The sequence below is a fragment of the Phaethon aethereus genome (assembly GCF_964289735.1).
Source record: "Phaethon aethereus genome assembly, chromosome: 1".
Classification (NCBI taxonomy): domain Eukaryota; kingdom Metazoa; phylum Chordata; class Aves; order Phaethontiformes; family Phaethontidae; genus Phaethon; species Phaethon aethereus.
The window spans coordinates 139,345,386-139,372,497 of NC_138575.1; the positions used below are offsets into that span (position 1 = coordinate 139,345,386).

The 27,112-nt window shown below is 40.7% G+C and overlaps 1 protein-coding gene across 1 annotated transcript in view; it reads right to left on the reverse strand.

The window, feature by feature from the left end:
• The window catches only part of WWC3 (WWC family member 3), a gene marked incomplete at its 5' end in the record, with an annotated part of 102,560 nt that extends 76,140 nt beyond the window's left edge, over positions 1-26,420 (reverse strand). Inside the window, one exon of the mRNA XM_082004731.1 lies at positions 26,212-26,420. Coding sequence (XP_081860857.1) covers positions 26,212-26,420 — 209 coding nt within the window. The remainder of the gene's footprint in view (positions 1-26,211) is intronic.
• Between the last annotated feature and the right edge of the window lie 692 nt (positions 26,421-27,112).

A 27,112-nucleotide genomic window follows, 5' to 3' on the forward strand; every position in this document is an offset into this window, starting at 1 on the left:
TCTAAAAATAAACCCATTAAAGAAAACTGTGCTTAGAATGTGTCATTTGTTTTCAAAAAATTTCAGGAGATTTAACAAAAGAAACTGTTTCTCCCTAAAATTTTTGCTTCTTTCGTACCACTGGAGCAAAAACCCCCCTGCTAAGTAAAATAATTTCTTTAAAGCCCAGTATCTACCTAAGGAAAAAAAGCAATGGTTCTGCAATGATTTGCAGCCTTGCCACATTTCCTTCTCCTCGGCTCACTCTTTGCCTTTACTTTAAAATTACAGATATAGCTGCCAAACTATTTACACGTTATGACACGCCAGTTTATATCATTTCTAAGCTTTTGGTTCTCAATATTATTAACCCACCAGTCACAAAAAAAAAATTCATATAAGCTACAAATATATGTTAATATAGGTGTTGGGGAAAAGATTCTCTAAAACATGTACTTAAACTCTTACAACTGCTTCCACACTCCAGGCTGACACCCGTGTCAACCAGGAATTTTCAAGCTTTTAGGAAAACTTAGGCCCTGTTTTCCCAATATTTAATTATCCCAGTATTATTACCATTCCTCAAATACACTTGCCTCCTACAGTCCTCCTTAACGCTGACCCTGAAAACTAACACAGTGTATTCCCCAATCAGTATTAGTAATTTAGCAATACATCCCATAGAAAAAGACAGTTTTGCAGTTTTATGTCCATCTGAAATTTTTTAAGAGGTTAAAGTTATGAAGTCTGATGTTATTACTTATATTGCATAACTACTGGCAACCACAGATTATATTTAAGCTTCAAGCTAGACCAATAAAGTACTTCCAAGTAAGTAATACGAAGAATTATTCATAATTTCACTGTCATGCTTTTGCTAAAATACAGGAATAAAAAAATATTTTGTGAAAAATCAGAGAAACCCAGACAGATAATGTACTTTTTATGAATAGTACTAGTGCAAAATAAAAAAAAAAAAATTCTTAATACAATCTGCTCAGACCCAATATAAAAAAATATTTAGAACTATTAGAAAAATTCATTTGCAGTAGAAGAAACTAAATCAAAGAATAGGACAGCACAAGGAACGTATTTTTTAATAGTCTAAAATTTCAGATCCATTGAAAAAATAGGAAAGTTAAAAAAATCAACAGGAGATAAAGCACAGTTACAGCATATCATTAAACCTACACTAATCTTAATTTGAACAGAATCAAACATCCAGAAGTAACAAGTACCTCTTCACTAAAACAACAATGGAAATTAGATTAAATTTATAGTAACATACTAAAGAGACTTCAACAGTAGATGGCCGCCTCTTCTTCCTCCCCATCTCCCATGACAAAGAAGGTTAAAAATAGAGGCTTCCGTTTCCTTAGATTATTTTGCTTTAAACTTTTCTAGAGCACTGAAATTAGCTACTTTGCCAGCTTCCTACATTTGTGTTAGAAAAGAAGGAGTGTTAAAAACACGCTTCCACTTACAGCAAATCAAGGAAACCAACTTTTGTGGTCTGCATTATTATCATTGGTAAATGTGAAGTTCCTCTAGAAGTTGTAGGTGTGTCTTCCAAAGTTTCCCTTTGGATATTGCTCACCCAAAGGCCCCTTGCACCACATAGTAACATATTTTGAGGGTAATCTTATGTACTTGCTTTTTTTTTTTTAATATTTATGCATTTCTTTGCAGTTAGTAAATGCAGGTATTTTCAGTGCACAGCGTTCAATTCCCCATATCCAAGAGCAGCTCCAGTACTAGGAAGGAAAGCTTAAGAGCTGCAGAAAGCCAGCTTCACCTCCCTCCCTCCTGGCCCTGAGCCTTCGAGGAACCACCAGAAGTCTCCAACTTCCAGCATGGCAGCACAGAGTGGCCTCAGCTGCCCACGTCCATATTTTAAGGTCAGAAGGAACCACTGTCATCATCTAATTGACCTCCTGCATAACACAGGCCACAAAACTTTAGCTGGCAATTCTTGCATCTAGCCCAACATCTCGTGGTTGACCTACAGCATATTTTCCATAGTGGTAAGAGCAATGTTTGCTTATATTAAAAAAGATGTACATCGCAGAATAAGTATCTGAACTGTTTATCTGGAAGTACTGCCTATCAACAAACAAGGAGTAGCAGGTATCCAAATACTGCTGTAGCATGAAGTTGTATCACCTACACATTAACTATAATGCAGTGCCACCCATTCATTAGGAAGTCTGGTATGCTTCGTTAGGCATTGCCTCATTAGGCAATTTTTTGATTGCTTGTAATTCTGCTAGACTGAAGTGGTTCTGGCTGAAGTTCTCCCTCCTGAGGGTGTGCCTCACTCTCATCTCTTGTGAGAACTTTCAATTAAAACAGCTCAGCCATTTGAAACAATGAAGCAGAGGAAAAATGCTGTCCTTCCCCACGCCCCTGCTACAATTCCTACAGCAGTCTCCCAGATAATCTCAACACTACTAACACTAGGAGATCTAAAAAAATCAGTTCCCACTATACCCATAGAAAAACATTCAACTTTGGTCAAGGCACAGGACAGTGGAAGAAGGTGAATGCTATTGGCACATGCTCAAAAAAACTCTGCGAATCATGGAAGCCCCGTTCTTTGCAGATTTAATCTCCACCGATCACATGCCAGCTCCTCAGGACCTCTCCTTGGCTACACACCCACCCAACCCCAGTGTGCCAGGACATCGCGACACTTGGTCCAGCTGCCTGGAGCAGCTCCAGAAAAATATTTCCAATACAACCCTGCTCCCTGCTCCTTGTATTCCAGGAAAAGACACCAGGAAGCCAGTTTCTGTTTTCAGTCTCGATGCAATCCCTGCTAGCACCTGAACACCACGGAGAAAAAGAATGAAGCAGGCACGCTGTGATACAGAAGGATGAGAAGCATGGGAACCAGGTGCCGGGAGAAGAAGAGGTGGCGATCAGAGAGCAATAAACAATGCAGGGAGGCACAGACAGAAAAGGAGAATAAGCACAGGAAGAACTAACAGCAGAGCTGGAGCAGAAGGAACTGGTTGGGAGCAGTGTAAACAGGCCACAGCCTAACCAGAAGGATGGGGAAAGGTGGGACTAGACAATGATGCTGCCCGCTACATCCCTCAGCTCTGAGACACTTAACATGGCTCCGTTCTCCCCTGTGCACTCCAGCTATACCATCAACTCCACCTGCAGTTTTGGATTAACAGCTTGGTACCATCGAACTGGAGAGATCCCTGTTGTCTTCAAATGTGTCCCCCTCTGCAGCACTAAACTGCACAATCCCGTCATTTCGTAACACTGCTACTTCTGACTCCCATCTGATCACACAGTGAACTAGTAGTAGGTATGCTTCAACTCACCTGAACTGCAAAAAAGGGGGAAGGGGGAAAGTAGTAATTTGGGATTTTTCCAACGGTTACTGAGTGGAATCAGTTTACTTTGCTATCAGAATAGCCAAAAAGTCAATGTAGAGGAGGTGGGAGGTGAGCAACAGCTACTATTTGTAAAAAACTGTTAATCCAACTTGCAGTGTACTATGGGTACACTAAGCCTCACTCCCTTGCGGCAGTGGGGAGGGGGGGAGACCAAAAAAAACCCCACCCAAAAAAACCCCAGAATGCAGCCATATAAAGAAAGTCAATTTCACAATAATGACAATGCGGACCTTAATCCTGGCATTTTAGAACGTGTCTATGTTTGGCTATGCAACTTTCGTAAACATGAAAAAAACCTTACATCTGCACATCACAAAAGTATCTCAGGAAGAGTACATTTAGGGACCAGAATCTATATCTTTAAAGAGCCTTCTGAAGTTTAGGGGGAAAATAAAAGCCTATTTAAAAAGTCTGATTCTTTTCTGAGAAAGTCAAGTACACAGCAAATCAAAACCCAAAACCTCAAACGCACCTCTGAATATCCACTGCTGGGCAATGGTACTGTTGCCCTCAGGAGCAGTAATCAGAGATACGAACACTTCCTTTGTTGCTCCTGAAAGGTTAAGACCTAACAACATAGGAACCTGACATGGATAACATGTTTGGAAATCACCTAATTAATCCATTTATCTGTTAAGATTGGTTTAAAAAAAACCAAACACACACTGGGAGCTACTCAGGAAATAATTAGATATTCATGAAGGAAATGAACCTCTAAAACACATGTAATGATTGATTGACCAAACAACCATTAAAAGAAAGGTGTGCAAAGGGAGACAGCTACTGTATTTTGAGACATATCCTCAACAATATGCTCACTAAAAACTATTTCTTCATAGTGACTGCAATTAAAATCTCCACCTTCTTTTTCTCAACTAAGACCAAGGCTATCTGTTATACAGAGAGCACTCACTTGCAACAACAAAAAAGCCACAAAGACATCAGAAATGCAGATTAAATGAACTGCAGGAAGATAAGTGGAGAAAGAAGGAGAAAAACATTTGTATTTCCAAGAGTCCTGCCTGGTACTGAGTAACAAGTAGGTTGGACAGATAATTCAGAAGAGAAGTGGGGGCTTAAGTCTGACATATTAGAAATCTAAACTCTTCTCAGTGCTAGCAGAAAGCACATAATGTTTCCTTTACTTAAAATACAGAAAATTACCTGCCCACAGAAATTATATGAAGCCTTGTCAGAGTAACTGTTCCCTGCATTTCACAGCCCATTGTGTTACTAGCAGAGGAACCATCTAAACCTTTAGCTTCTTTAACTCCAATTTACCTACATTCTTCAAAATTATTTATGGGCTAGACCTAACCATCAATGGGTCTCTGAAGTGAGGATGGTAGGTAGAACTGTCTCCTGGAGTTATGAGTTCATCAGCAAAATTTGAGACAGGTGGCAAACTTCTTCCAACAATACCAGCTATTTCCAGTTACTGAAAGACCTACTGGTTTAGTCTCTGAATAGCCTGAAAGAGAAAAAAAATCCACAGTTTTCAGAAGTGTTGTAAGCCTGATTGCTTAGCTGGGTTGATGAGCAATGCTTCAGGAGATCCAGTAAAAGGAAGGAATGAAGCAGACTGAACCATGATTACTATTCCAGACAGCAGATGCCTAATGTGTACTGAAAACTTTGTGACTAAAGCCTGTTTAAGAGACCAGGACTTCAAAAACTTACACCAGCTCCTCAAAGGCTATTTGGAAACCCGAGTGAACTGAAAGGGAAGTGATGGCGCACGGGAAGGCAGGAGAGCGTACAAGCATGACAGGAAATTCCCAGAAAAATGTGGTAATGACTCTTACGCACTTACTCTGCTCCATACATTTTCATGTTGTACCATTTTTTAAAAAACCTTCTACTATTACCCATTAAGCAAGATGAGAGCCTCTCATAAGACAGCTGTGGAAAAAGATGTACTCCCTCCTCTTTCCTACGCCATCTTGTACTTATGCCACAACTGAACAACTAATTTGAAGACAAGATTTTCCTCACCGTTTCCTAGACCGCCGCTGCTGCCAGGAAAACCTGTCTTCTGCCATCACCCTTCGTCTAGCTTCCTTTTGCAGGTCTTACTTGTCCATAACTGAACTCAGATGTTTACATATAGGGCCACTCTCAGCACTTCCAAGCATTAAATATACAGGATTGTTATTCACAGGATTTGGATTTTCTTGTTTCATACTGCTGCAGCATGACAACAAGGAATTACTGAAGTCGGATGTTGTCAGAAGAACAAAGGTCTTCAGTCCATCCCTTCCCTGCTCATCATCATAGTTGAAAGTCTGATTCTAAATTTTTAATGTCCTCGAGAAGTTAACTTCCTTGACAATTTTGCCCTCAACTTCTAATTAGAGTACAATGAAGATACCACCAGATAAATAAACTGTTATCATATTGCATTAAATCTATTCCCCAAAAAATTAACAAGGTATTTTTAATCACCATTTGGCAGCACTGCTTTTCAGCCTACCTGACCATCTTCAATCTCTTTTCAGAACTGCCTTCTGATGCAAGGAGCCTCACCAGTCAAGCCCTGTTGCTCTGCTACATTTTAATGGAAACCTAAGTTTTATACATATGACTGGTCTAGACCCGTTCCTTTCCTCTGGCCATATATTGAGAAATGCATCTTACAATGAGTTAATGCTTCTAATTCCTGCAAAAGTTTGTTTTATGGAGATGATTAATTTTCCCTAACTCCTCTCAATGAAGATGCAGTAGTAATAAATACACTACTGTAAGACAACAGTCAAGTCTCAAGTGGAATGCTGGTTTGTGGAAGAACACCAATGCCACCCCCCAAAAAAAACAAAACACAAACACCAAACTCTCCAAAACAGAGCAACATGCAAGGCAGCATATCAACTATCCAAGACATCTCTAAACCACGCTGCTTTCTGAAGAGGCACTACAGTGATGCTAAGGGCAGACATCCATGTACACAAGCACACTTCTCTGAATAATCTGTACTTCTCAAAATTCCAGCAAACACATAAAAGGGGCACTATTCAGCATTTACTTCTTCCCAGAAGAATGCTGACAGAAGCAAAGGATGGGATGGCATTGTTATTGCCATAATATAAAACCAGAATACTTAAAAGGATAACACACAATTTATTGACAACTGAGCCAAAATGATTTCACAATGTAACATTTTATGCAATCCAAGAACAGTATAAAAGTAAACAAAAAGTGTTTAAAGAGCTCTTGTATATGGACTGTAATTGCTTTTAGAAGGAAAACAAATTACACAAATGCCATTTTCAATAGCAGCTTGTCTAACACATGGTTTAATTTAACAGGTATTAAGGATATTGTAAGATATTGTAAGCCTGGGGAAGTTCTTCTAGCAACTTTTATCAAACTTTAATGTTAAGAACTAACAAAAAAATAATCATTGCCTTCAGAGATTCAAAATGTAATTCTACTTTTTCTTGCTTGCTTCAAAAGTAGCCATGCAAATGAACTCAACCTGTCATCAGCAAACAGCTCACCCTCATGTATTTTGTACAACTAAGCCCAGCACATTCTTCCATTGTTTTGAACCTACACCACTTTGATCTCCGGTTTCCAAAACAAGAGAACTACAAAACCATTCTCAAACACACCTTCCAGATCAGGCATGTGCTTCCCCATACACACCCGCATATATTAATGGCACAAATTAGTCTGTTCCCTTTACATTACTGTAAATCACAAGATTTTATATGTGTAAATTTTGACTGTACAAATTGTATACCTATCCAAACAATGACAAAAATACTTTCTTAGTACATGCTGACAGCTTCAAGACGCAGTGTCGCAGAGGAGAAACCGGAGGGTTACTTGACACATTCATAAATACAGCTTTTCCTACTGCACGTTGTCAATACTCACATGCATCTTATTAATTTTAAAAGTATTGTGATGACCTTATGGCTACTGCTTTCCTCAAACAAAACTGCTACAGGCTAAGCTGCCAACTGTTCTGTACTGTAGCATACACCTATTCTCACCCCCATCAATCTAGCACAAAGAAAACGTTTAACTCAACCTACACAGCTAAAAGACACAGCTTAACACATCAGAGAAAGCATACTTGCAGAAAATTACAAATATGTACATTTATTGTACTGTGCCTGGGAAGCACAATTGTAATATGAAGATAAATAAACCCCAACAATTCTTAATGCTTCTTAAAAAACGTTACCCCTTACTGTCTTTGATACAAGGAAGAAAGGAAGGGAGAAAGAGGGGGAGAGAGAGAGACACTGTACCATTCCATCCTCAAATCAAGCTTGCTTATAGCTACATTTCTTCCGCGTGTCATCAACAAAACTTTATTTCAAATACCTAGGCAAAGTAATACAAAATGCAGGAACTGAGGTCTTCTGCCTTTGGAAGGCTGTAATCGGAAGTGTCAAAGTATCACCGATTTTAGGAAGTGCTTTACAAAGGAAAAGCATGAATGTTAGCAAACAAAGCCAAAAAGAAGAGAATTTAATTTTTACGTTACTGTTGTTTTATTTGTATTCATACAATCACATTATTCATTTAAAATCAGAACACCGCCATAAAGTTAAGAAATACCATAATTAGTACCCACCTGAACACCAGATACAAGGAGTTTAAAAATAACAGTACACAAAAAAACATGTGTCAGAGCAGAGAACTGAACGCCAATCTCCCAAATCCCAAACCAGTACCACTGAACCGTATTTTCTCTTGCCTTGGAGAGGCATGATTAGAATAGGCAAACAACATTTCACAACAACTAGAAGAGGAGCCCAGAAAAGGCATTGCAGTAATACAGCTGGGAGATAGGGCAATGAATCTAAAGCAGGATTTTGGAAGACTGGGAAGAAAAATTCCAAGGCGCTTTTCTGCTTCTATCAAGTATTTGAAAGAGTAATTTAATTGTCTACTTTGAAGATTCAACTTATCCTTTCAAGTAGCTATTGTGATTGCATTGTAAATCTTCCTAAAGTCATGGCTTTATTTCAAAGATCTTTGCTTAAGATAACCTTATTATACACAAAATGCTATACTGTTGCAAATCAATAGGTAAGAACGTTATGAATCCATTTAACTACCACTGATGATACATCCTACGGTAAGACACATTTTATGTATGCTTTAGAAGTACAGCCCTGCAAGAAATAACTAGCGCCTAGAACTCACACAAAAAGAACGTTAACTGATCTCTGTAAAGAAAGTAACATTACAGTAAGGATACGGTAAATTCATGTAGTAAATTAATTGCTCCACACAAACACTTCTAAAAGTTTGTCCACACAGGATGTTTCCAGCAGACCCAAAGCAGCTCTGCCCTGGCTCCCATGCATACACCTTCCAGCTACTTCAGTGTGGCACGGAGCTCCATCTAACATAACCTAGCCTACACAGGGCTTGTTAGCTCAGGTTCGGTGATGTATTCATACAACCACAGCCACCTGGCTCCCGACCAGCTCAAAGCACGAGCTGAATTTGCAACACAGCATTTAGACACAACTGAGAGCGTCTCATAATGAAATTGCTTACTCACCTTATTCACCTCACTTACTTCATCTAGTGGAATAAACTACTCACCCGTATTGCTACACGAAAAGCACTCACATGGAAGACTGAGGGCCCTGTTTATTCACACTCAAGCTTACTGAACTCCAGCTTTTCCAGGTAGAAAAATCTGTGCTTAATGAAGGTGAAACCCAAAGTGAGCAATCTTTGCTGACAGCAAAACCAATGGCACCCACTAGCCTTGACAGTATTTCACGCAATAGATCTCTGATCCTTACGAACAAAAAACGATTGCTAACAGCTCCAGGAAGTATACTAATAGGAGGTGTCTCACTGATAAACCTTCTGCAGGACTCTCAATCTCTACTCAAGACTGCGCTGTTTGTTCACACATACAGGCAACCAAACCTAAAAGCCAGGCAGCCGTACCACAGGCAACGCAGCCCAACAGCTACGCTAGAAACTTAATGCTTTGTTTCACTTGTGGGGGAACAGTGCATCCATTGCACACACGCACCACAGAACAATTACAGTCCAAGCCTGTACCGTAAAATGCGGCATACTAATCTCAAAATGTGTTTCTATTACTTACTAAGTGAAAACATCACTTAGTTTTTAGGAATTAGCTTCTGTTTCAATGAATTGGCTACTAGGAGCCAGCAGACAAACAGGGGCATAAAAAAAAAAAAATTTAAAAATCAAGGGCTTGTAGTCCCATCTCCTATAAAAATATGGCTATGTTATTTTTATTAATAACAATATTAATTAAGAGACCTAAGTCTATTTGGTTTTTATTCCACTGATGAGTTTCAAACTTTAGGGAATCCCCCTAGATAATTCAAATACCGATGAAAGTTTATGGAAGTAGGAGGCCTAGTGGAAAGCAAGAAGCCCATGTTTACACCTAATCAGGTATCAGAAAATCTGCTCAGGAGCAAGTGGATGGCAAATACCCCAAATGCAAGGCAAAAAGCATCCGGCAGAACTTTCACCGTCCCAGACACCGAAGTCGATCAGCCGTAAGACACAAACCCACAGGAAACCAGGCTTCATTAGTTCCGGTACTCACGGAAATACCTGATTTCTATAAATGGTAACGTTTTCCACATAACATCTACTGCGAGCTCCTTTAGCACATCAAGCTCGGTACCCTGCGAGGCATCTCCCTGCCCTACCCTAGACATTCACGTGCAAGCTACCCAAATATTTTCCCTTCCAAATGTTATTTTCTTTAAAAATACATTAAATATTTCCTTTAAAAATCCACAGCTAGTCCTATTTATGTGACTATTTGCTGGGTGGAACAAAGTTAGATGCTAAGCTGGAAATACCGTAACAGCTGAGTATTTTAACTGGCAACACCCTTGTAATGACATGCCTGTGTGTCATATCAGCTATAGACCACAACCTTACAGATCTGACATCTCCCAGCTTGAAAAAATAATTTAGCAGGTTTATCACAATTTCACATGCACTTTCATTTTCACAGACATTCTTGCATTAAAAATACCCAAGAGCATGGTATAAAGCATACATTCAGGAATTTGACACCTGTCAGTAACTATCTCAGTAGCCGGCTCAGGCAGGTCAATACGCCATCCCTCCAAAACTGGATAAACCTTTTGTGCCACACCATAATACAATTTATTATTACAGTAATTTTTCAGTAAAATAAAAACCCAAAGTGGAGGTCATATATTGCTTTTAAACACTGACATTTTCTCTCTTTCAAGATAAAAATCAATAGCCTTATTAGCTGTACTATTCCATCAATACAGGTGTGCACTATTTACATAGATTAGCAGTGTTATACAAGGAACTTGTGCTGACTAAACACAAGTTGTATAATAAGGGTGCTGCAATTCCTTGTGCATCTAACACTGCTGGGCTTGGGAGACTTTTTTTTTCCCAAATCTGAAAGCAAACATATGGCAATACATAAGACGACTATGCTACTTTTTCCCTAGCACAGGCACTAGCTGTATTGAGAAGAGACAGGTTTAATCCCAGTTTGAGTATTTCCTGACAGTTTGTTGCTGCATCTTGTAACTTGAACTTTGCTGAGGTTTCTTTCTTGCACTTAGTACATATAGCAACAGGGGAGAGTGGAGAACTGAAGTAACGCTGGATTCAGTAATCCAGTAAATATCAAGGTCTTGATTAAAAATATTTCTCCTGATTAAAAGCAACCCACCCATAAGAATCAAAGAGAGGAATTTGGAGATGTGCCAGTTCATACAATAACTATGTTTATTTGTCTTAATAAATATTTAAGAAACATGACTTGTGGTATTTGATATAACTGAGCTCGTGGTTAAAAGGCCTCTCTCCATGACATAAGCAAATACAGTCTATGCTCTTCATTTGTCCGACTTCTCTTCAGCATTCAAGGCTAATCTAGTTTTAGGTCAGGAAAAAGACTGCGGTCTATCATTTTAAACAAACCATTGTAGTAAAACGTGAACAGGAAATTCCTAACTACACTGTTCAAAGAACAATGATTAGAAAAACAACACTAGCTCACAAAGTACAAGGAGCCTATGAGCTACCACAGGACAGTTTGGGTGGAAAATAAAAATAAAACCCACACATATATAGTTACCTTGCCCATTTCTTCTTGCCCCCCACCACCCCCAACTCCCCACCACTTTCTCCCCCCCTGGGGCGAGGGGTCCTTCAGACCTTGTCGAGGGAGAAACCTTTGGATCTGAAGGGGGAAGAGAGCAGTATATACAGCTCTGTCTGATACCTTGGAAATATCCAGCCTGCGGGAGCTAGTGCAGGCATGCCATTCATTCCACAACATATAAATGCCCTCTTTAGAGCCTCATCTAAGCAGCAGTTTCATTTGGATTTTGAGGCACAGGTCTGCCTTGTTTTTCAATAAGCTGCAACCTACTTTTACCATGAAAAAAAAAACCCAACATTTTAAAAGCATATCTGCTAGCATACAGACAGTATATAAAATGGGTAAAGTGTGGACTTGCAGAAAATCTCCTGTATTAGCATTCTATTCATAGCACAAATTTCCCTCTCCTAAAAAAACAACAAACAAAAAAAATTCACTCCACCAAAACCCAAACCCCACCAAAATTCATGTATTTTAAATTCTACCAGGTGCAGTATCTTAAAACATTCAGAAATTCCAAAGTGCTCTGACAACTATTTGGAATTTATTATCATAAAAGTCTGGACATTTGATCATCTTCACTAATAGGGAGGAAAAAAAATCATGTATTTACAAGTTGAGACAGTGAAAGGGAACTATTTCATTTTTAACAGCATGTACTAACATTACGTTGAGAGCATATTACTCTATATAATGTCTCAGGAAAACATTTTTTTCTTTACAGGAGACATATCCTAAAAATAGCTGGATACAGGTATTAGTATTAAAATCTTCATCCACGTTGAAAAATAAGCTTCAGAGCACATACATACAAGGCCAAAGACAGAAAAATGAACAAATGATCTCAAAAGATCTACATTTTAAAGAACACCATTCATGGACTAGAGGGCGGGGAGAAAAGTTCCACAGCCAGGACACTATCCACATTTTTGGGGTGTTCCTGATGGAACCAGAGTTTTGGACACAGGGTAATTTGTTTTTTAAAGACGACAGAAAAGCCTTTTATAAATGTTCCATAGATTCTAAACGTAAAGAAAAGAAACTTGGAGTTGTGATTAAGATAAAAAATAAGCATGATTTTCTTTATCAATTGACTTCAGAAAGAATAAAATAAATATCTGAAGAACAGTGTGGGCAAACAGTCATATGTGAAAAACTCCAAAAACCCCAGATGTTCACATACCATACATAATTACACAAAGGAGATATCCCAGAAATTTATTACAGTAAGTTTTAACGATAAAGCGATGCAGCTGTATTTTAAAACAAGAACAACAAAACTTTTGAAAAATTCTGAACCACTTACATGCAAGGCATTTGAAGAAAAAACATTATCAATATCCTCTTTCAGCTACTATTTCCAAAAGAGTTGGGTAAAGGCCAAAAAATTTCATACAAGTCAGAAACCAGCAAAAGACAGAAAGTCTTTAACTCAAGGATCCAAACCGAGTCCTGGTCAATAGTAATGAAAGCGTATTATGGCCTTAGAGCTGTCTGGCAGATACTGTGAAACAGCACATCTCTTAGCAGGCAGATGTCCAGAGAGCAAGGTCAGCTACCTCATCCTGTTACTGAACAGAAGCCCTGAACAGGCACAGACTGATCTACAAGATTACTCCCAGAAGTAATTTACCAAACACGGTATTACAGTGTACTCTGGTACCTCTGTACCCGTAAGGAGGTCTACATACAAGGCACCCAATATTTCAGTGGAAGCGACAAGTTTACAACAATGGACTATTTTCCACAATCACTGGAGCTTTATCTAGCCTGTCAGATTTCCAGAATATTGTGACAAATTTTATGAACATTGGTTTAAAATAAATCAATAAATATATATCCTCATCCATATGAACCACCTGGTGCTTTGCCTTTTATTAAGTCATAGAAAGACACCTGGCTTAGCATGAAAACAGGTTTACATCTAAGCTCAATGAAATATTCAAGTTCTTTCTGGATGTCCTTCCGGGAAAACTTAAAACCTTTTTTTTCTAAGCACATGACACGTTCCTAGAAGAGAAAAAAACTGGGATATCAGAATTTCTGCCAAAATTACAACAAGCCGTTTATGACAGTGCATTAAAAATGAAGGTAACTGATAATTCCCTAAGAAGCCCTTGAACCCCTAAGAACAGATTCAGTACAAAGAATTAGGAAGTTCTGTGTGTCATTGACAGCCAATGATAGGAACCACTTTTTCTTTTTCTTTAAAAAAAAAACCAAAACAACCCCACACACAAACCACCAAATCTTATCACGGCTCAGCAAATCTTCCACAGATCATTTCCCACAAACATTTCTCAACTCCAACTTTCCAAATTGTAAAGTCAGAATATGTTTACCAACAGAAGCACTGAGGCTATAGCTGTAAGAAATCTTGTAGATGGTAAGTGGTCTGAAATTTCAGATAATTTAATGACATTGCACAAAACATCCACATACTCCTTCCTACATATTTGTTTGGATACCTGCTCATGGAATAAGAAGGCTTTTTGCTCTGAAAGCCTTCTATCATGTTTAACTGAAGACATTTGTAACACTTCTCCAAAACTTCATATAAGCATATTCAGAAAACTATTTAAAAAGACAACCAGGAATTTGCAAAGAAGCTTATTTTACAGTAGGAAAATAACTCCTGGAACTGGAAATACAGTATCTTCACAGTACCATCAATCACAATCCAAGAGTCAGCCTGATCATAAACATCTTGACATTGTACTCCAAAAATATGCTAAGGGGAAAAACTTTTTTAAAAGCAAAAATTAAAGGATTTATTTCACAATTTCTTGGAAAAATATTTGTAGCTATACCCCAGTCAAAAAACAAACTAAAAACCACCCAAACAAAGAAACAAACAAACAAAAAAAAGCAAACAATCTACCACTTTAACACTGTTTAAGACAAGTATGCAGGGTTCAGCAGTTAATTTTTTCCCTCATCATCTTTCTGAATAGAAGGCACTCAACTAACACACTTCAAGAACAGTAATCATGCTCCACACTGCAGATCAATTTAGAGGTACTTACCTGACACTAGCCATTCATTAAGATAAAAAAAAAATCCCAAATAATTTAGTGCGTTACACGATGTTACAAGAAATCAAGAAGTTTAGCTGAATCGGTACAGAAGACTCTCAAAGCGCAGGGAGCTATTAAATACAAACAATGCGAAAGGAAGATCAGGCCAAGCCCTAGAGTCTCTCGTTCCATCTCCATGCATGCTCCCCTTGACTAAGGCAAAAGGCATAATAAATCTGTTATTTCTTGGACTCCTACATAACTAAGTTGTAGCTACTTTTGATTAATACAGGTAATTGAAGAGTCACTTCTTTCTGAAGTCCTGGCTGTAAACAAGAACACTAAAATACTAGACCATGTGTGCATTTAGTTGCAGTTTCCAAGGGTTGAGAACTGAGTGAAATCAAAAAGAAGTTTTCATAACAGTTCTTCCTCTTGATGGTGTCAGATTTGCTCCCAAAGTTCCTCTACAGCCAACACAAACTTATGGCTAACCAGTCCAGGTGCAAAATAAAGCTGATCCAAAAATACCTGACCATTTTTTAATTAAAACACTTTTGCTTTCCTTCTGAGGAAAATCATTTTTTAAAACCTCTGTGAAACATGGAAATTTAGTCAAAACTGTCTTTTGCCATGCAGACAGGATAGAAGCATCAAAATCAAACCGTGATTAAGAAGTAGGCTACATGGATTATCAACGTAATTCTTTTAGAAGATTTCGCTGAAGCATTATCAAATGAAGAAACTGGAAGTTCACATAAGTAGGTGTATTTAGAGATGGACTGTATTTGATTACTTAGAGGAATCTCAAGACACGTGAGAAATTGGACCACCATTTCAAAGGACAACACTTTTAACCATCTGTTCTGCAAGCTGGCACTAGTAAACATTTTTCCAAACAAATAATTCTGTAATTTAATTGGCCCAACTGAGCAGCTACATTAAAACACAGAAATGGAATTCAAATGCCCATGCAGAGTCTTGAGCACATGCTGCCTATTTATCACAGATCTCAGTACACCCATAACCACAAGAGCACCGCTAGGTTTTTCCTTGAATAAACTATGAGCTGGCAGAAAAGTAAAGATAAGACAACTCAAAACAACACAAAGTAGCATACACTTTCTTTTTTTTAAATGCCAGCACTCAGTACACTGCATACAGTTGGAAATACGCACATGAATACGCAATATGAATGTACATGTTCTTTAATTGAATTTTGACAAATTATCTATTGCATTTCCAGTCTTTACACGTATTTCCAAATTTTTTTATTATATAAAGGAGAGTTCAGTTACGCTTTTTCTAGCTCTTAACCTGATGATTATCATAAATTTGTGTTAGTCACCAATTATAGTGTTAGAGACTATTTAGATACTACTAAAATTGATCTATGATCCAACAGCCATAATGGTCGTTAGATCAATTTTTCTTGGGTTTTGTGGTTAACTTATTCTGAAGTTTGGGGTTCAGGAATTTTTACTTATGTGCCATATCGTATCTTTCATACTGTGAGTCTTAGTCTCATCCAAAAGTTGTAATCTTCTAATCTAGGGGAAGCAGAAGACACACAGGTGTTTAAATAGTAATTTCCAAACACATGCAATATTTTCTCCATCTACTAATTATCCCTAAGTTGCCAAAAAAACCCCTAATGGTAGTTTACTTTTTATTCCGAAATTCCCTTTTAAGTGTGTGTGGAATTGCTATTCAAGTCAATTAACTTCGGACTGTAACCTCCTTCGAGAATTGTGTCACAACTTGTTTATGCTACAGAATTAGATAATTATGCAGTACTTCATCTGCCTTCCCAAACATGGATAAGCCACTCTTTCTAAGAATGCGTTGTGTATTACGGTTTTTTAAAAGTCTTATTTTTAGCCATTTAGATAGTAATCCAAGATTAAATAAATCAATTTTGAAATATTATGCATTTTAAGCTTTGATACCGAACTTTGCATTTTGCCTTAAACAATCCTAATCACTGTGTGTGTGAAAGAGCTTCAGCCTAAGTACAATATAAATCAAAATAGTTTCAATAAGATTCTCCATAGATATTTCATCTCGAAAATAACTCTTTCAGAAAGCTATGAAAGATAGCCTTTGATTCTCTGTTACTGGTTCAAGGGTGTTGATATCACTGTACTTTATTTTTGTCCCACTGCCAATTAAATACACTGAAATAGAAAAGTCTTTGAAAACAAAAATAAAAAAAAAAATAGTCACTTCAGTTTTTGATATTCACTAACTCAGCGCTTGATGGAAATCAGCTCCCTCAGCCAAGAGAGCTAACAGTACAGCACAGAATCGCCTCTATCCTGCAAACCACAGGGAGACCACCAAGCTCATCACTGGACACAAGAGCCCTTCCTACTCCAGCAAACACCCACAAAAAGACAGAGAAACAAACTGAGAAATATGCCAGCTTATTTCATCATGCAACATATACCTAGAGCAAGCCTCACCAGGAGGCTAGCTAGCTGTATTAAATGGCTGACTCAAACGATTCAACGGGCCATTAAAAGTCACAGATCATGTCTTGCCATGCTTTCAGCACACCCTAACTGCACTAAGTCCAAATTAATTTTCCTACATGGAAGAGAATCAAGAAACGATCAAGACCCTTGCACCATGGCAGAACAAAGCCTACATCCCTGTTCCCTTGCCATTAATAACTAGTTAAGAACTGAGGCGTTTATCTCCACAGAATAGGCTTGGGATGGGTAGCAAGGCAAAAAATACAACATCAGAGTCCCTGCTCTTCTCCATCAGCAGAGAGACAAAAATCTTGTTCATCTAATTGAAATATTACAACCTCCTCCTCCATGACCTGGAAATTTTAACCTTGATCCATTCAGGTCCCTTAAAAAATTCCCCAGTCCCACTGTCACAATCCTTTGATGAGTTAATAGCTCCAAACACTGGTGACAAAGCTACCTTCCAAGTTCCCCCAATAGCTGCTCTGTGCTTTTTATTACCTCGACTTGCCTTTTCACGCTCCATCCTTCCCCAGTTTATACCCTATGCTTCTACACCAAACTGAGATCCTCCGTGGAGATGCTCCACTGTCAAGATCCTCACCACATCTAGCTGATCTTACACCCAATTCCCTCTCACACACACCTCCAAGGAACCACACTGCTGATATCCCCCCCAGACGCCCATCTGGTCCTAGATCCAATTCTCTCACACACCAACTTCTCTCCCTGCCAGCGATGGCAATGTTTACCACTGACTTCAACAAATCTTTCATGAGTGTTTCCAAGCTCCTGCTGATACCCCAAACCCAGTCCCCAAATTGGTTCTGCAGCTTGCAGTCCTCTCACTTCTTAACAGCCACTTCAATGCTGCTACTCGACTGAAAAACTGACTCTCACACCTATTTCATTGAATTCTGTTGGCTTTTATACATCCATCTTATGCCCAAAAAGTGAATCCTTCCTTTCTAAACATAACTAGAAGCTTGCTTAGAGATGTGTTGTTTTATTATGGGGGTATCTTAAAAATCAGTAGTCAGGACTGCCATTCACAAAGAGGATTTACTCAAAGAAGGTTTTAAACTGACTCATCACTTTTGCCTAATCTAATTCCTTATTGAATTAAACTTAATTGACATAAGCCACTTAAATACCCATCTGCCCTGAAGGTTAAGTCAGCTTAAGGAACTGAACTGGCTGAAAACTACCCTCCCCAAAAAGACATATGAAAGACTGCATAGGGGCTTTTTTGCGGGGGCTAATTCATCTTACCATAAGGTCGGATAAGCACCGGTACCACTGCAAGAGAGGGGCGAGACCATGTGGCTGGCAGGGAGGATGCTGCTGTTTTTGGCAGCACCTACCCAATAGCTCAAGGGTGCTGCATTGCGAAACCTTGCTGAGTGTGCACGCTGCTCTGCCAGGGCAGGCGGAGAGGTAGGAAAAGTACCTGGAGCATGTTTTCTTTAGCTAGCTTCTTTCAACCAGAAACAAGTTGAAGATTACTTAAAAGCTGCGATACTGGCTGGCTTTGCTGGTGAATGTGAACTGTCACATCTGCAGCAGATAAGATATTCAGGAAGTTCTATTTTTAGCTGTAGACAGAAAAAGTAGTAGTTTTACTTTGTTTCACCAAAATATTAACTGAATACTTCTGTTCAGCCTCACATGCAACTCTACAAAGCTCTACCTTCCAGTATACACAACAAAATTATAAACTAACATTACATTTAACAGGCACCTCTATGAGGCATGTTAACAGGACTTTGCTATAGATAAGTTTCTAATTTTTTTATTGCCTACAAGTCATTTGTTCTGATGTTTGCACGGTGCTGTCACTATATTTACATTCACTAAAAACACTATGTTGTTATCTCTCAAACTGAACGTATCACTAGAATCCAAGCCTAACAAGGAATTTTTTCTCCAGATAATACAACTTAAAACCCAGCCCTAGCCTTGTGATATTTCAAATCTTTCATTCTCACATGTGCAGATTATCGATCCTAAAAAGCAGACACTTCCCCCACACACACCCTTTAGAAGATATGTTAATGCAAATGCCCTATTTTCTTTTAACAATGCTTGGTGCTGTTTAAGGACAATACATACAACCATTATGCCTATACTGACTCCGACATATGTTGATTGATACATACCAGAAACAGGAAAGGATCTTCTCCGACAGTTTCAAGCACTGACAACATCTGACAGATGACGGTTTCTCAGTTTGTAAGATCCAACTCACAGGTGAGGAAGTCAATACCATCTCACAGAACCCTTCTAGAAAAAACCTCATAACATCTGCCATCGCGTTGCTGTAACACACTGAAGTCACAAGTGCTAATTTAGTCCTTTCTAGCATGCACACAAATACAATAAGGCAGGTGTCTGCATTCCTTACATAATTGCTGAAAATACTTCCACTTAGAGGTAAAAACTACACATACACACAAAACTCCACCTTTAACAAAACTGTAAGGAGCTTAACAGCGTTTTTTCATTAATGAGGTTACCCTGGCTCAATCGCTGTTTTGACACTTTAGCACACATACATTAATTCTTGAGTTTTATCTTACCCAAGCTAGATTTTCAAAGTATATGTATTTTAACTAGTAAAAACCCATTAAATAAACCATAATTCACTACTATTGTACTATATGAAAAACCTTTCACCTTTAGGAAGAAAGAGTGGATGCCTCCCACCTCAACTTTCAGAGACACTGAAAAACTACTAAAAATATTTATAATATTCAATGACTGGAGATGTAGCACTCATTTTTAACAACGCTGAATTACAAGAAAATGTAAATTATCACTTCATACAGGCATTGCTTTTTCCAAAACAACATAAATCTGACAAGAATTCAAAGCTACTTTTTAAAAACATTTAAATCAGAGCGCTGAGAATATTGGGGGGGAAGCAATACTTTAAAATTATTTACCACAAAATCAGCTGATTAATACCTACTTGTTATCAGAATCTATCAATCAAACGAAAGAGTTTGAAAAACATACCTAATATCAGCTAACGTTAATTCTAGGACACTTGCACCTACGTTCATTTTTAATCATAAACATTTTCATGGAATTCCCTCAACATATGAAGTTAAATATCTGCCTGTCTGAAGACCTGCCAGACAGGATGGAAAAAAAAAAATTAATGTATCTTCTCCTGAAAGGCAGAGAAGTAGATTTATCATGGCATATTATATATATGTGAAACTTTCAAAACAGATGTCAGCTACAGCATGCCTTTAAAAAAATTACTGAATTATTCCGAACAAGAACTGAAGTACAAATATGTGCAGATTGCCCAGGGAGGCTCAGGGCACTGCAGCCCTTTCTTTAACACCATGTGCTGCAGCATGTATTCCCAGTCACATGCCAGAAGAGCAGTGGCACAGCTGCACAGCTTTCCCATCCATGCTGTGGCTGCATCCAGGCTTGACATTTGCACAGAAAATTCAAAACATCTGCATCTCAAGCACTACTTTATATGCAATGCTTTTAATATAAATTCAATCAAGTCCACTGTATTTACTGCTAACTTGAGGTAATCAAGTGATGCAACTGCAATGACCCAGATGCTTCAAGTGACGGGGTAACACAGCAAGGAAGAAATCCAGTTTAAGAGGAAACAACCAGATAGAGAAGCTCTCTACTTTCTCATGAAAGGGTGGTTGCTCTGCCAATCCTTATGAGATATATTTAGCTATATATATTATATATAGGTCAAATGATATATTATGCAATGGAGGCAATAAAAATAGATGGTCATAGATAATGGAACTTCAAGAAATAGCGGACTTAAATCAGACAAAAAAATTGAACTAGATAATTTCATCTGGAGAGCTAAAGGAGTAGAAAAACTACTCTGACATTTAATATCTCTTACTATTAAAAACATATCATATTTCTGGTTTCAACTTCTGACTATCAGGTACTATTATAAATCTACTAAACAAAAGAGTCCTAAAGTCTCTGGTATCATCTCTTTTTATGAACAGTACTCAAACCACTTCTTAAACACCTCTTCAACTGAGTAAATTCAGCTCCTTTGCTCCCATGGGAGAGCATATTTTCCAGATCCATACTCACTCAATTTTGTTTTTTTTTTTTCCTTTACAACCATCTCCATCTCTTGTGAGCTTGGCACTGACAGCCTGGAGATCCAGTTTATAAAATCACAACTAAATTAGTACTTCAATAGTTCTGCTCCCCTTTACACATTTTCAAAGCACCTTTCTGATGTTTTCAAATAGAAGTATTTGAATTATAATATTGAATGACACTAATTGCAACTCAGTGCAGGGGTTTAAGCCAGACCCAGAAATATGCTATTTGTGAAAAGTCTTTATTTAAATGCTTCTTCTGATTGTCTTTGGGTTGCTGAGTAATGTCAACTAGAGAGATACAGTCCAATACTCTAGGAGATATTCTTTTGCCTTGACAAAAAGGCCACTGCCTTTCTTACTGTATCACATGTTGGTGTGCCAAAAGATCCTTTGACTCGCTAGTGAGAGGCACATCTTCCAATTCTGGCAAAAAACTTCAAAGCCATTCTCATCTACTTCACGGCCCTCTGATCTGGCCTCTGAGTTGCTCCTCTCCACGTATCAAATAAGGCAAGAAAATATGTAAAAAAAAAAGTTTGTCTCTAAAAATGCTCTCTTAGTACAAAACAAGAAGTAGTTAAGCAACTTAAGTCTGGAATTTTCTAGTTTTGAATACTTGGCATGAATATTCTCTTGATTTAAGCTTCTCTCTTGCAATCTCCTGTTCCTTTATAAAAACCAAACTGGGGAAAAAGAAATTGCATCGTGCAGCATCACACTGGCACATGGGTTTAACAACTTGCTTTGCCACTTTGCCACACAGGTGAAACAATAGTACTAATGGACTGGCTTTGTCCTACCCCACAGAGAGAAGAGGCAAACTGGGTAATACAGACTTTTGCTAAAAGCAAATAAATTATGAGAATGAGGAGTCCTGAAATACTTCAGCAAAAGCCAAATAGCGCTTCTGGACTTTCCTGCCCATTACTGACCTGAGCATTTCTACTCTGCACCCCTAATAACATAGAGACCTGCCTAGTGACTTTCTCAAGCTGACTCCTTGTTTCAAGACCATTAGACTTCCCTGCTGATTTCCAATCCCTACAATTCTGATTTTTCATCAGTCTCCTTCCTGATCCATCCTCACATTTCATACATAGATCTTACATTTCACCTCCCAACTAACTTCCCTTCTTCACCTACACTTTGCATGCTGCCCCACATGAGTGTTTTCTGACTCCAAAGATCCCTCATGCAAACCCAGTGCTCCTTTTCCCTTGGGGTTCCCTGTACAGGCAAGAAAAGAGCTGACACCCTTACACCCTGAACTCTCACCAGACCGGTTTCTTCTTACCTGTTTTTCCCTGCCCTACTGGTTTTCAGTCCAGTTCCCCTACTTTTTTCTTCCCAGGCTTCAGGTACCATCCTCCTTCTCCCTACCCCCAACTCCTGATTGCTTTGTTTTCCACAACCACCGTTTTCCATTTCCCCCCTTCTGTCAAATTCCAAGACCAACCCCACTTGTTCCCATACTCCTTGTTCCAACCCATCTCCTCTACAAGGCCAGAGCTTTTCTCCCGTGCTCAAATTAAGCAGCTTTTCGGTCTCAGAATTAAGATGCTGATGAGAACACAGAACAGAACTACTCCCTGATTTCAATTAACATACCAGCAGTTCAGCTTGCAAGGAGTTTCTGCAAATGCAGCTGCTAAAATCAAACTCTTTACCCAGCCCATACTGATTTTTCAATGCCTCCCAAACTGGCCCAAACGGATGACTTCTCCATGCAAAAACACTGCTACACCTTACAAGCTTAAAATCCTCACTCCAAAACAAGACTATTTAAATCTTCAAACAAACAAGACAACTCACATTAGAAAGCTGAAAGAAGTACTCCCTCTCCCCTAGTATTGTTCAAAAAAAACCAACACTATTTTAGCTGAAGTTTCCACATACAACAACAAGACTCACCAGTTTGGAAAGCTTTTGCCAACAGTGTCTTGTAACAAACAGCAACAATATTAAGATCCTTGGTGCCACAAGGATCATCAATATCAACCACATAGTCAGTCTTTTATAAGATCATTTACAAACCCCCGTTATTGACCAGAATGTCAATATCGTAAGTACTGTGCAAACACAAGATAAAAAGGCAGTTTGCTGCCTTCAAGAATTTACAATCTATTAAGATAAAAGACAACTACTACTACCAAAACATGAAAACATGCACTGAATAGCTTCATTCTGAGATCTACAGTACCTGCTAGACAACTGCCTGCAATCTACTCATTACACACAATCCACACAGATCAACTCAGTATCTTCCCCAACCTAACCCCTGATTTGATACCAAAGATAAGATGCTTCTCAAACTTGTTATCACTCTACTATTCTCCCTCTGCTTTTTATTCCATTTTTTCTTACCATAGAAAATCATAAGGTATCCACTTCCAAGTCCTTTATCCCCTCTCACTCTGTATTAGTTTGACTTAGCTCCCTTGCCCTCAACTCAAACTTTCCCAAACTCCAAAATCCTTTATAGAGCACATTTCTCCTTCCTCAACTTGCCAGTTAGTCCTTCTTTTGCTTCTTGGCTTCAACAGGAAAAACACTGAGGGAGGGTAGAAGATTTTTGTTTTGTTTTTTTCAATCAAATAACTGCTTCAAACTAAATTCACTAACCAAACCATACAAAAGGCTGTGAAATCTCAGGGGGAATGCTGAGAAGAAAAACAAACTACTAAGTGCCAGCTACAGGCAAAGAGGAGCCTGTGGGGATGCTCATGACACTACTGCCCATAGGAAAGCTTGGAGGTGTTGATTCTCAGAGCCCTGAGCAAGTGCAGCATGGCCTGAGGTCCAACAGTTCTGTCCAATTCCTCCTGGATAGAAAGGAAACCACTCAAACACGGAAAGGGGGGGCTGATTTCTGTCACGCTACACCAAACTCAAAATGCTGAGGTACATATGATACAAGTAGGTTATTGTGCCCTCCACTTTTTCAACTTCTTTTTGCAAAAATACAGCTTCGGTACCATTTCCCTGCTGCTCTGACCTTCCTTTCCCAAATTTTGGCAGAACACAACTAACCTGATCCTTTCCTACTTTGCTGCTGCCCACAGGAATCTGAATAGCTGCAATGAAAACCAAAAAGACTGGTCACTTTCCGCTATGCAGAAGAACACAGACTTGTCACTAAAGTAACAACAGTAGTCTATTCTCAATCAGAGATTAACTCTGCAATCATAAAACTAGCTCCTGCTACTTCAATTCTATAGAAACTACTGATATGTGCTCATGAAAACATCATGTCTTTTCTGCCTGCCCCAGTGTAAATGTCTCAATCTCTACTCTACAGCCTGTTCTTACCCAATGTGAAAAATAAATCTGTTTAAAAATTTATGTGAAATACATAAACAAATTTTCAAGCATCGTGTGGCATTTCAATTATTTCTTCAAAACAGGGAGTCATAATTTTAGCAATACTATTTAAGTGGAATGGTAACTGAATTTAAACACTGTAGTAAATGGCTACATCTTTTTTATTTTTTTGTATGCAAGACAGTCCAGAAGATGAAACCGCATACCCTCTGAAATTTAATGGAAAGGATAACATGCAGAGAAGCCACAGACACGTTGTTATGTCACCCATTACCTTTAAAACAGCATATTACAAGTAAGCTAACATTAAAATGTATGTACACATTGTGGAGAAATGTGCTCTCTAAAGCATACTAACAAACATTTTAACGCCTCAGCAAAAAAATATGTGCACACATAAGTACATCTAAATAACGAGACAAAAGATCTTGATCTGGCAGGTAAATATTTAGCCTATTTAAACAGTTATGTATCATTGTGCAAGACGGCAGGAATCTCTCGAATTACTACAGTCTTTAACCCAGACTGTGCTTAAATGTTTCTGTGGCCTGCTTAACATTCCAGGCATACTTCTGGCAAGGTAGCTCTGGCTGAGGTTCAAACTGTCCTTGTCCAACTTTCACTTACTATAAAAACATTGTTTAATATAGAAAAGTATACAGAGAGACATATGTTTCTTATTTCGCAGACACCTAGAATACTGACACTTGTGTTCACCAGCTCCGCGTGGAAATTTTCAGGCAAATGCTTTCAAGCAAGGTTGTATTTACCGGGCAGTACCCGCTACAGATAGTCCATGCTTCCACCACCTTTAAGCCATGACGCTGAAATCTTGCTTATAACGCAATTCTAGTGAAATACGTAAACCCTGTCTGTATTTATTCACCCTAATTAAAATGAAAAGGCCTAACCCAACCTTACCACACACCACCAGTCCAGAGAGACGTGAAAACGCTATCCCGAAACAACGCAGCAGACGGGTAATTTGTAGCAGACCGCGTATTTGTCAAATTAACTGCAGGAATTTACCGGTTTGCTTACCTCCACGCAGCGTTATCTTTTATGAGGAGGTAATCTACCAAATTACTTCAGCATGCCTCCAGCCTGCTGCTGCCAATTAGTTCAGCCCGGCTAATAAATCAGGATGGCCAAGCCATTCGGTTACAGTGGGGCTAGTCCAGTACTCGAGGAGCATAAACACAGGCGCTGCGTTTCTGCTTGCCCATCTCCCCACACACAGGGACAACACTTGGTCCGAGCACCCACTCACGGGGGGGGGGGGGGGGGGGGAAGCCTTAATTCCCGGTTTTGGGTTTCTTATTTTTAATCTAATTTAACGTTAACACCGGCGGCAGGCCCGTCAGCCGCTGGGGCCGGCGCTGCCCCTCAGGTCTCCACACGCATCGGCCGAGGAGGGCCGGGGTGACAAGGCCCCTCTACTCCGGGCCGTCTCCCCGCCTCGGGGCGAGGCGAGGCCAGGCAGAGCGCCCCGCCGGCAGCGGCACCGGCCGCCCCCCCCAGCCGCCCACATCCTCCCCGCGGCCAACGGCCAGGGGAATGAAAATGTCGCCGACGGGCCCGGCCCCGCCGCCGAGGGGGAGCGGGCGCGGAGAAGGGGGAACGGGGAGGCCTCCTCGATCCCCTTTCTCCGCGCCCTCTCCCCCTCGGCGGCGAGGCCGGCGCCCGGCGAAGTGAACCGGCCATGGGCCCTCTTTCCCCCAGGATCTCCCTTCTCCGCCGGCGGCTCCCGCCCCTTACCTGTCCCGGGGATCGATCCACGAGGTCTGCCGGGTGTTGTGGTCGATGTAAAAGACTCGCCCGTCGAAGTCCCTCGCTTCCTCCCAGCCGGCGGGCAGCGGTAGCTCCGAGCTCTCCCGGCCCCGCTGCCCTCCCGCCGACGGCCCGCCGCCCTGTCCCGCCACCACTTGCTGCTGCCGCCGCCGCCGCCCGCCGCTCAACCACGGCATGGCCGCTCCGCCGCCGGGCCGCCGCCACCGCCCAGCTCCGGTCGAAACCCGCTCCCCGCCCGCCGCCGCCGGGGCAGCTCCCGTCCCGCCCGGGCCGCGGCCGCCCGCCGCCGCCGCCGCCGCTTCCTCCTCTTCCTCCTCCTCCTCCAGCACTAACAGGCGGCCCCGCAGGGAGCGGGACTCGGGCGGCTCCGGCTGCTCCGCGCCGGGCTCATCCTCCCCCGCGCCAGCCCCGCTCCGCGCCGGGACCAGCCCCGCCGCGCTCCCTAACTCCGCCCGGGACCTGCCCCGCGCCGCCGCGGCTCCCAGCCCCCGAGCTCGGCCCGCCGGCCCGAGCGCCCCCGCCCCGCCGCTCAGCAGCGCCCCGCCGTCGCCTCCCCCCGCTCCCGCCCGGCGCCTGCCCCGGCCATCTTCCCTCCCTCCCGCCGCCAGGGCCCGGCCTCCGCCCCGCCCGGCTGTTCCCACGCCGCGGAGGGCCGGGCTGGGCCGGGGGAAGGGGCTGGGGCAGGAGGACCCTCCTTGGTCCGGTCCGGCCCGGCCCGGCCTGCGGGGGAGGAGGGAAGCGGCGGGGCCCGGCCGGGCGGCCGCACCCCGCGCCGCGGAAGCCGGGCCCAAACCCAGACACGTCGGCTACGGAGCGAGGGCGGCAGCCCTCCCGCCTGCGCCCGGGCAGGGGGAAGGTGGCCGCAGCC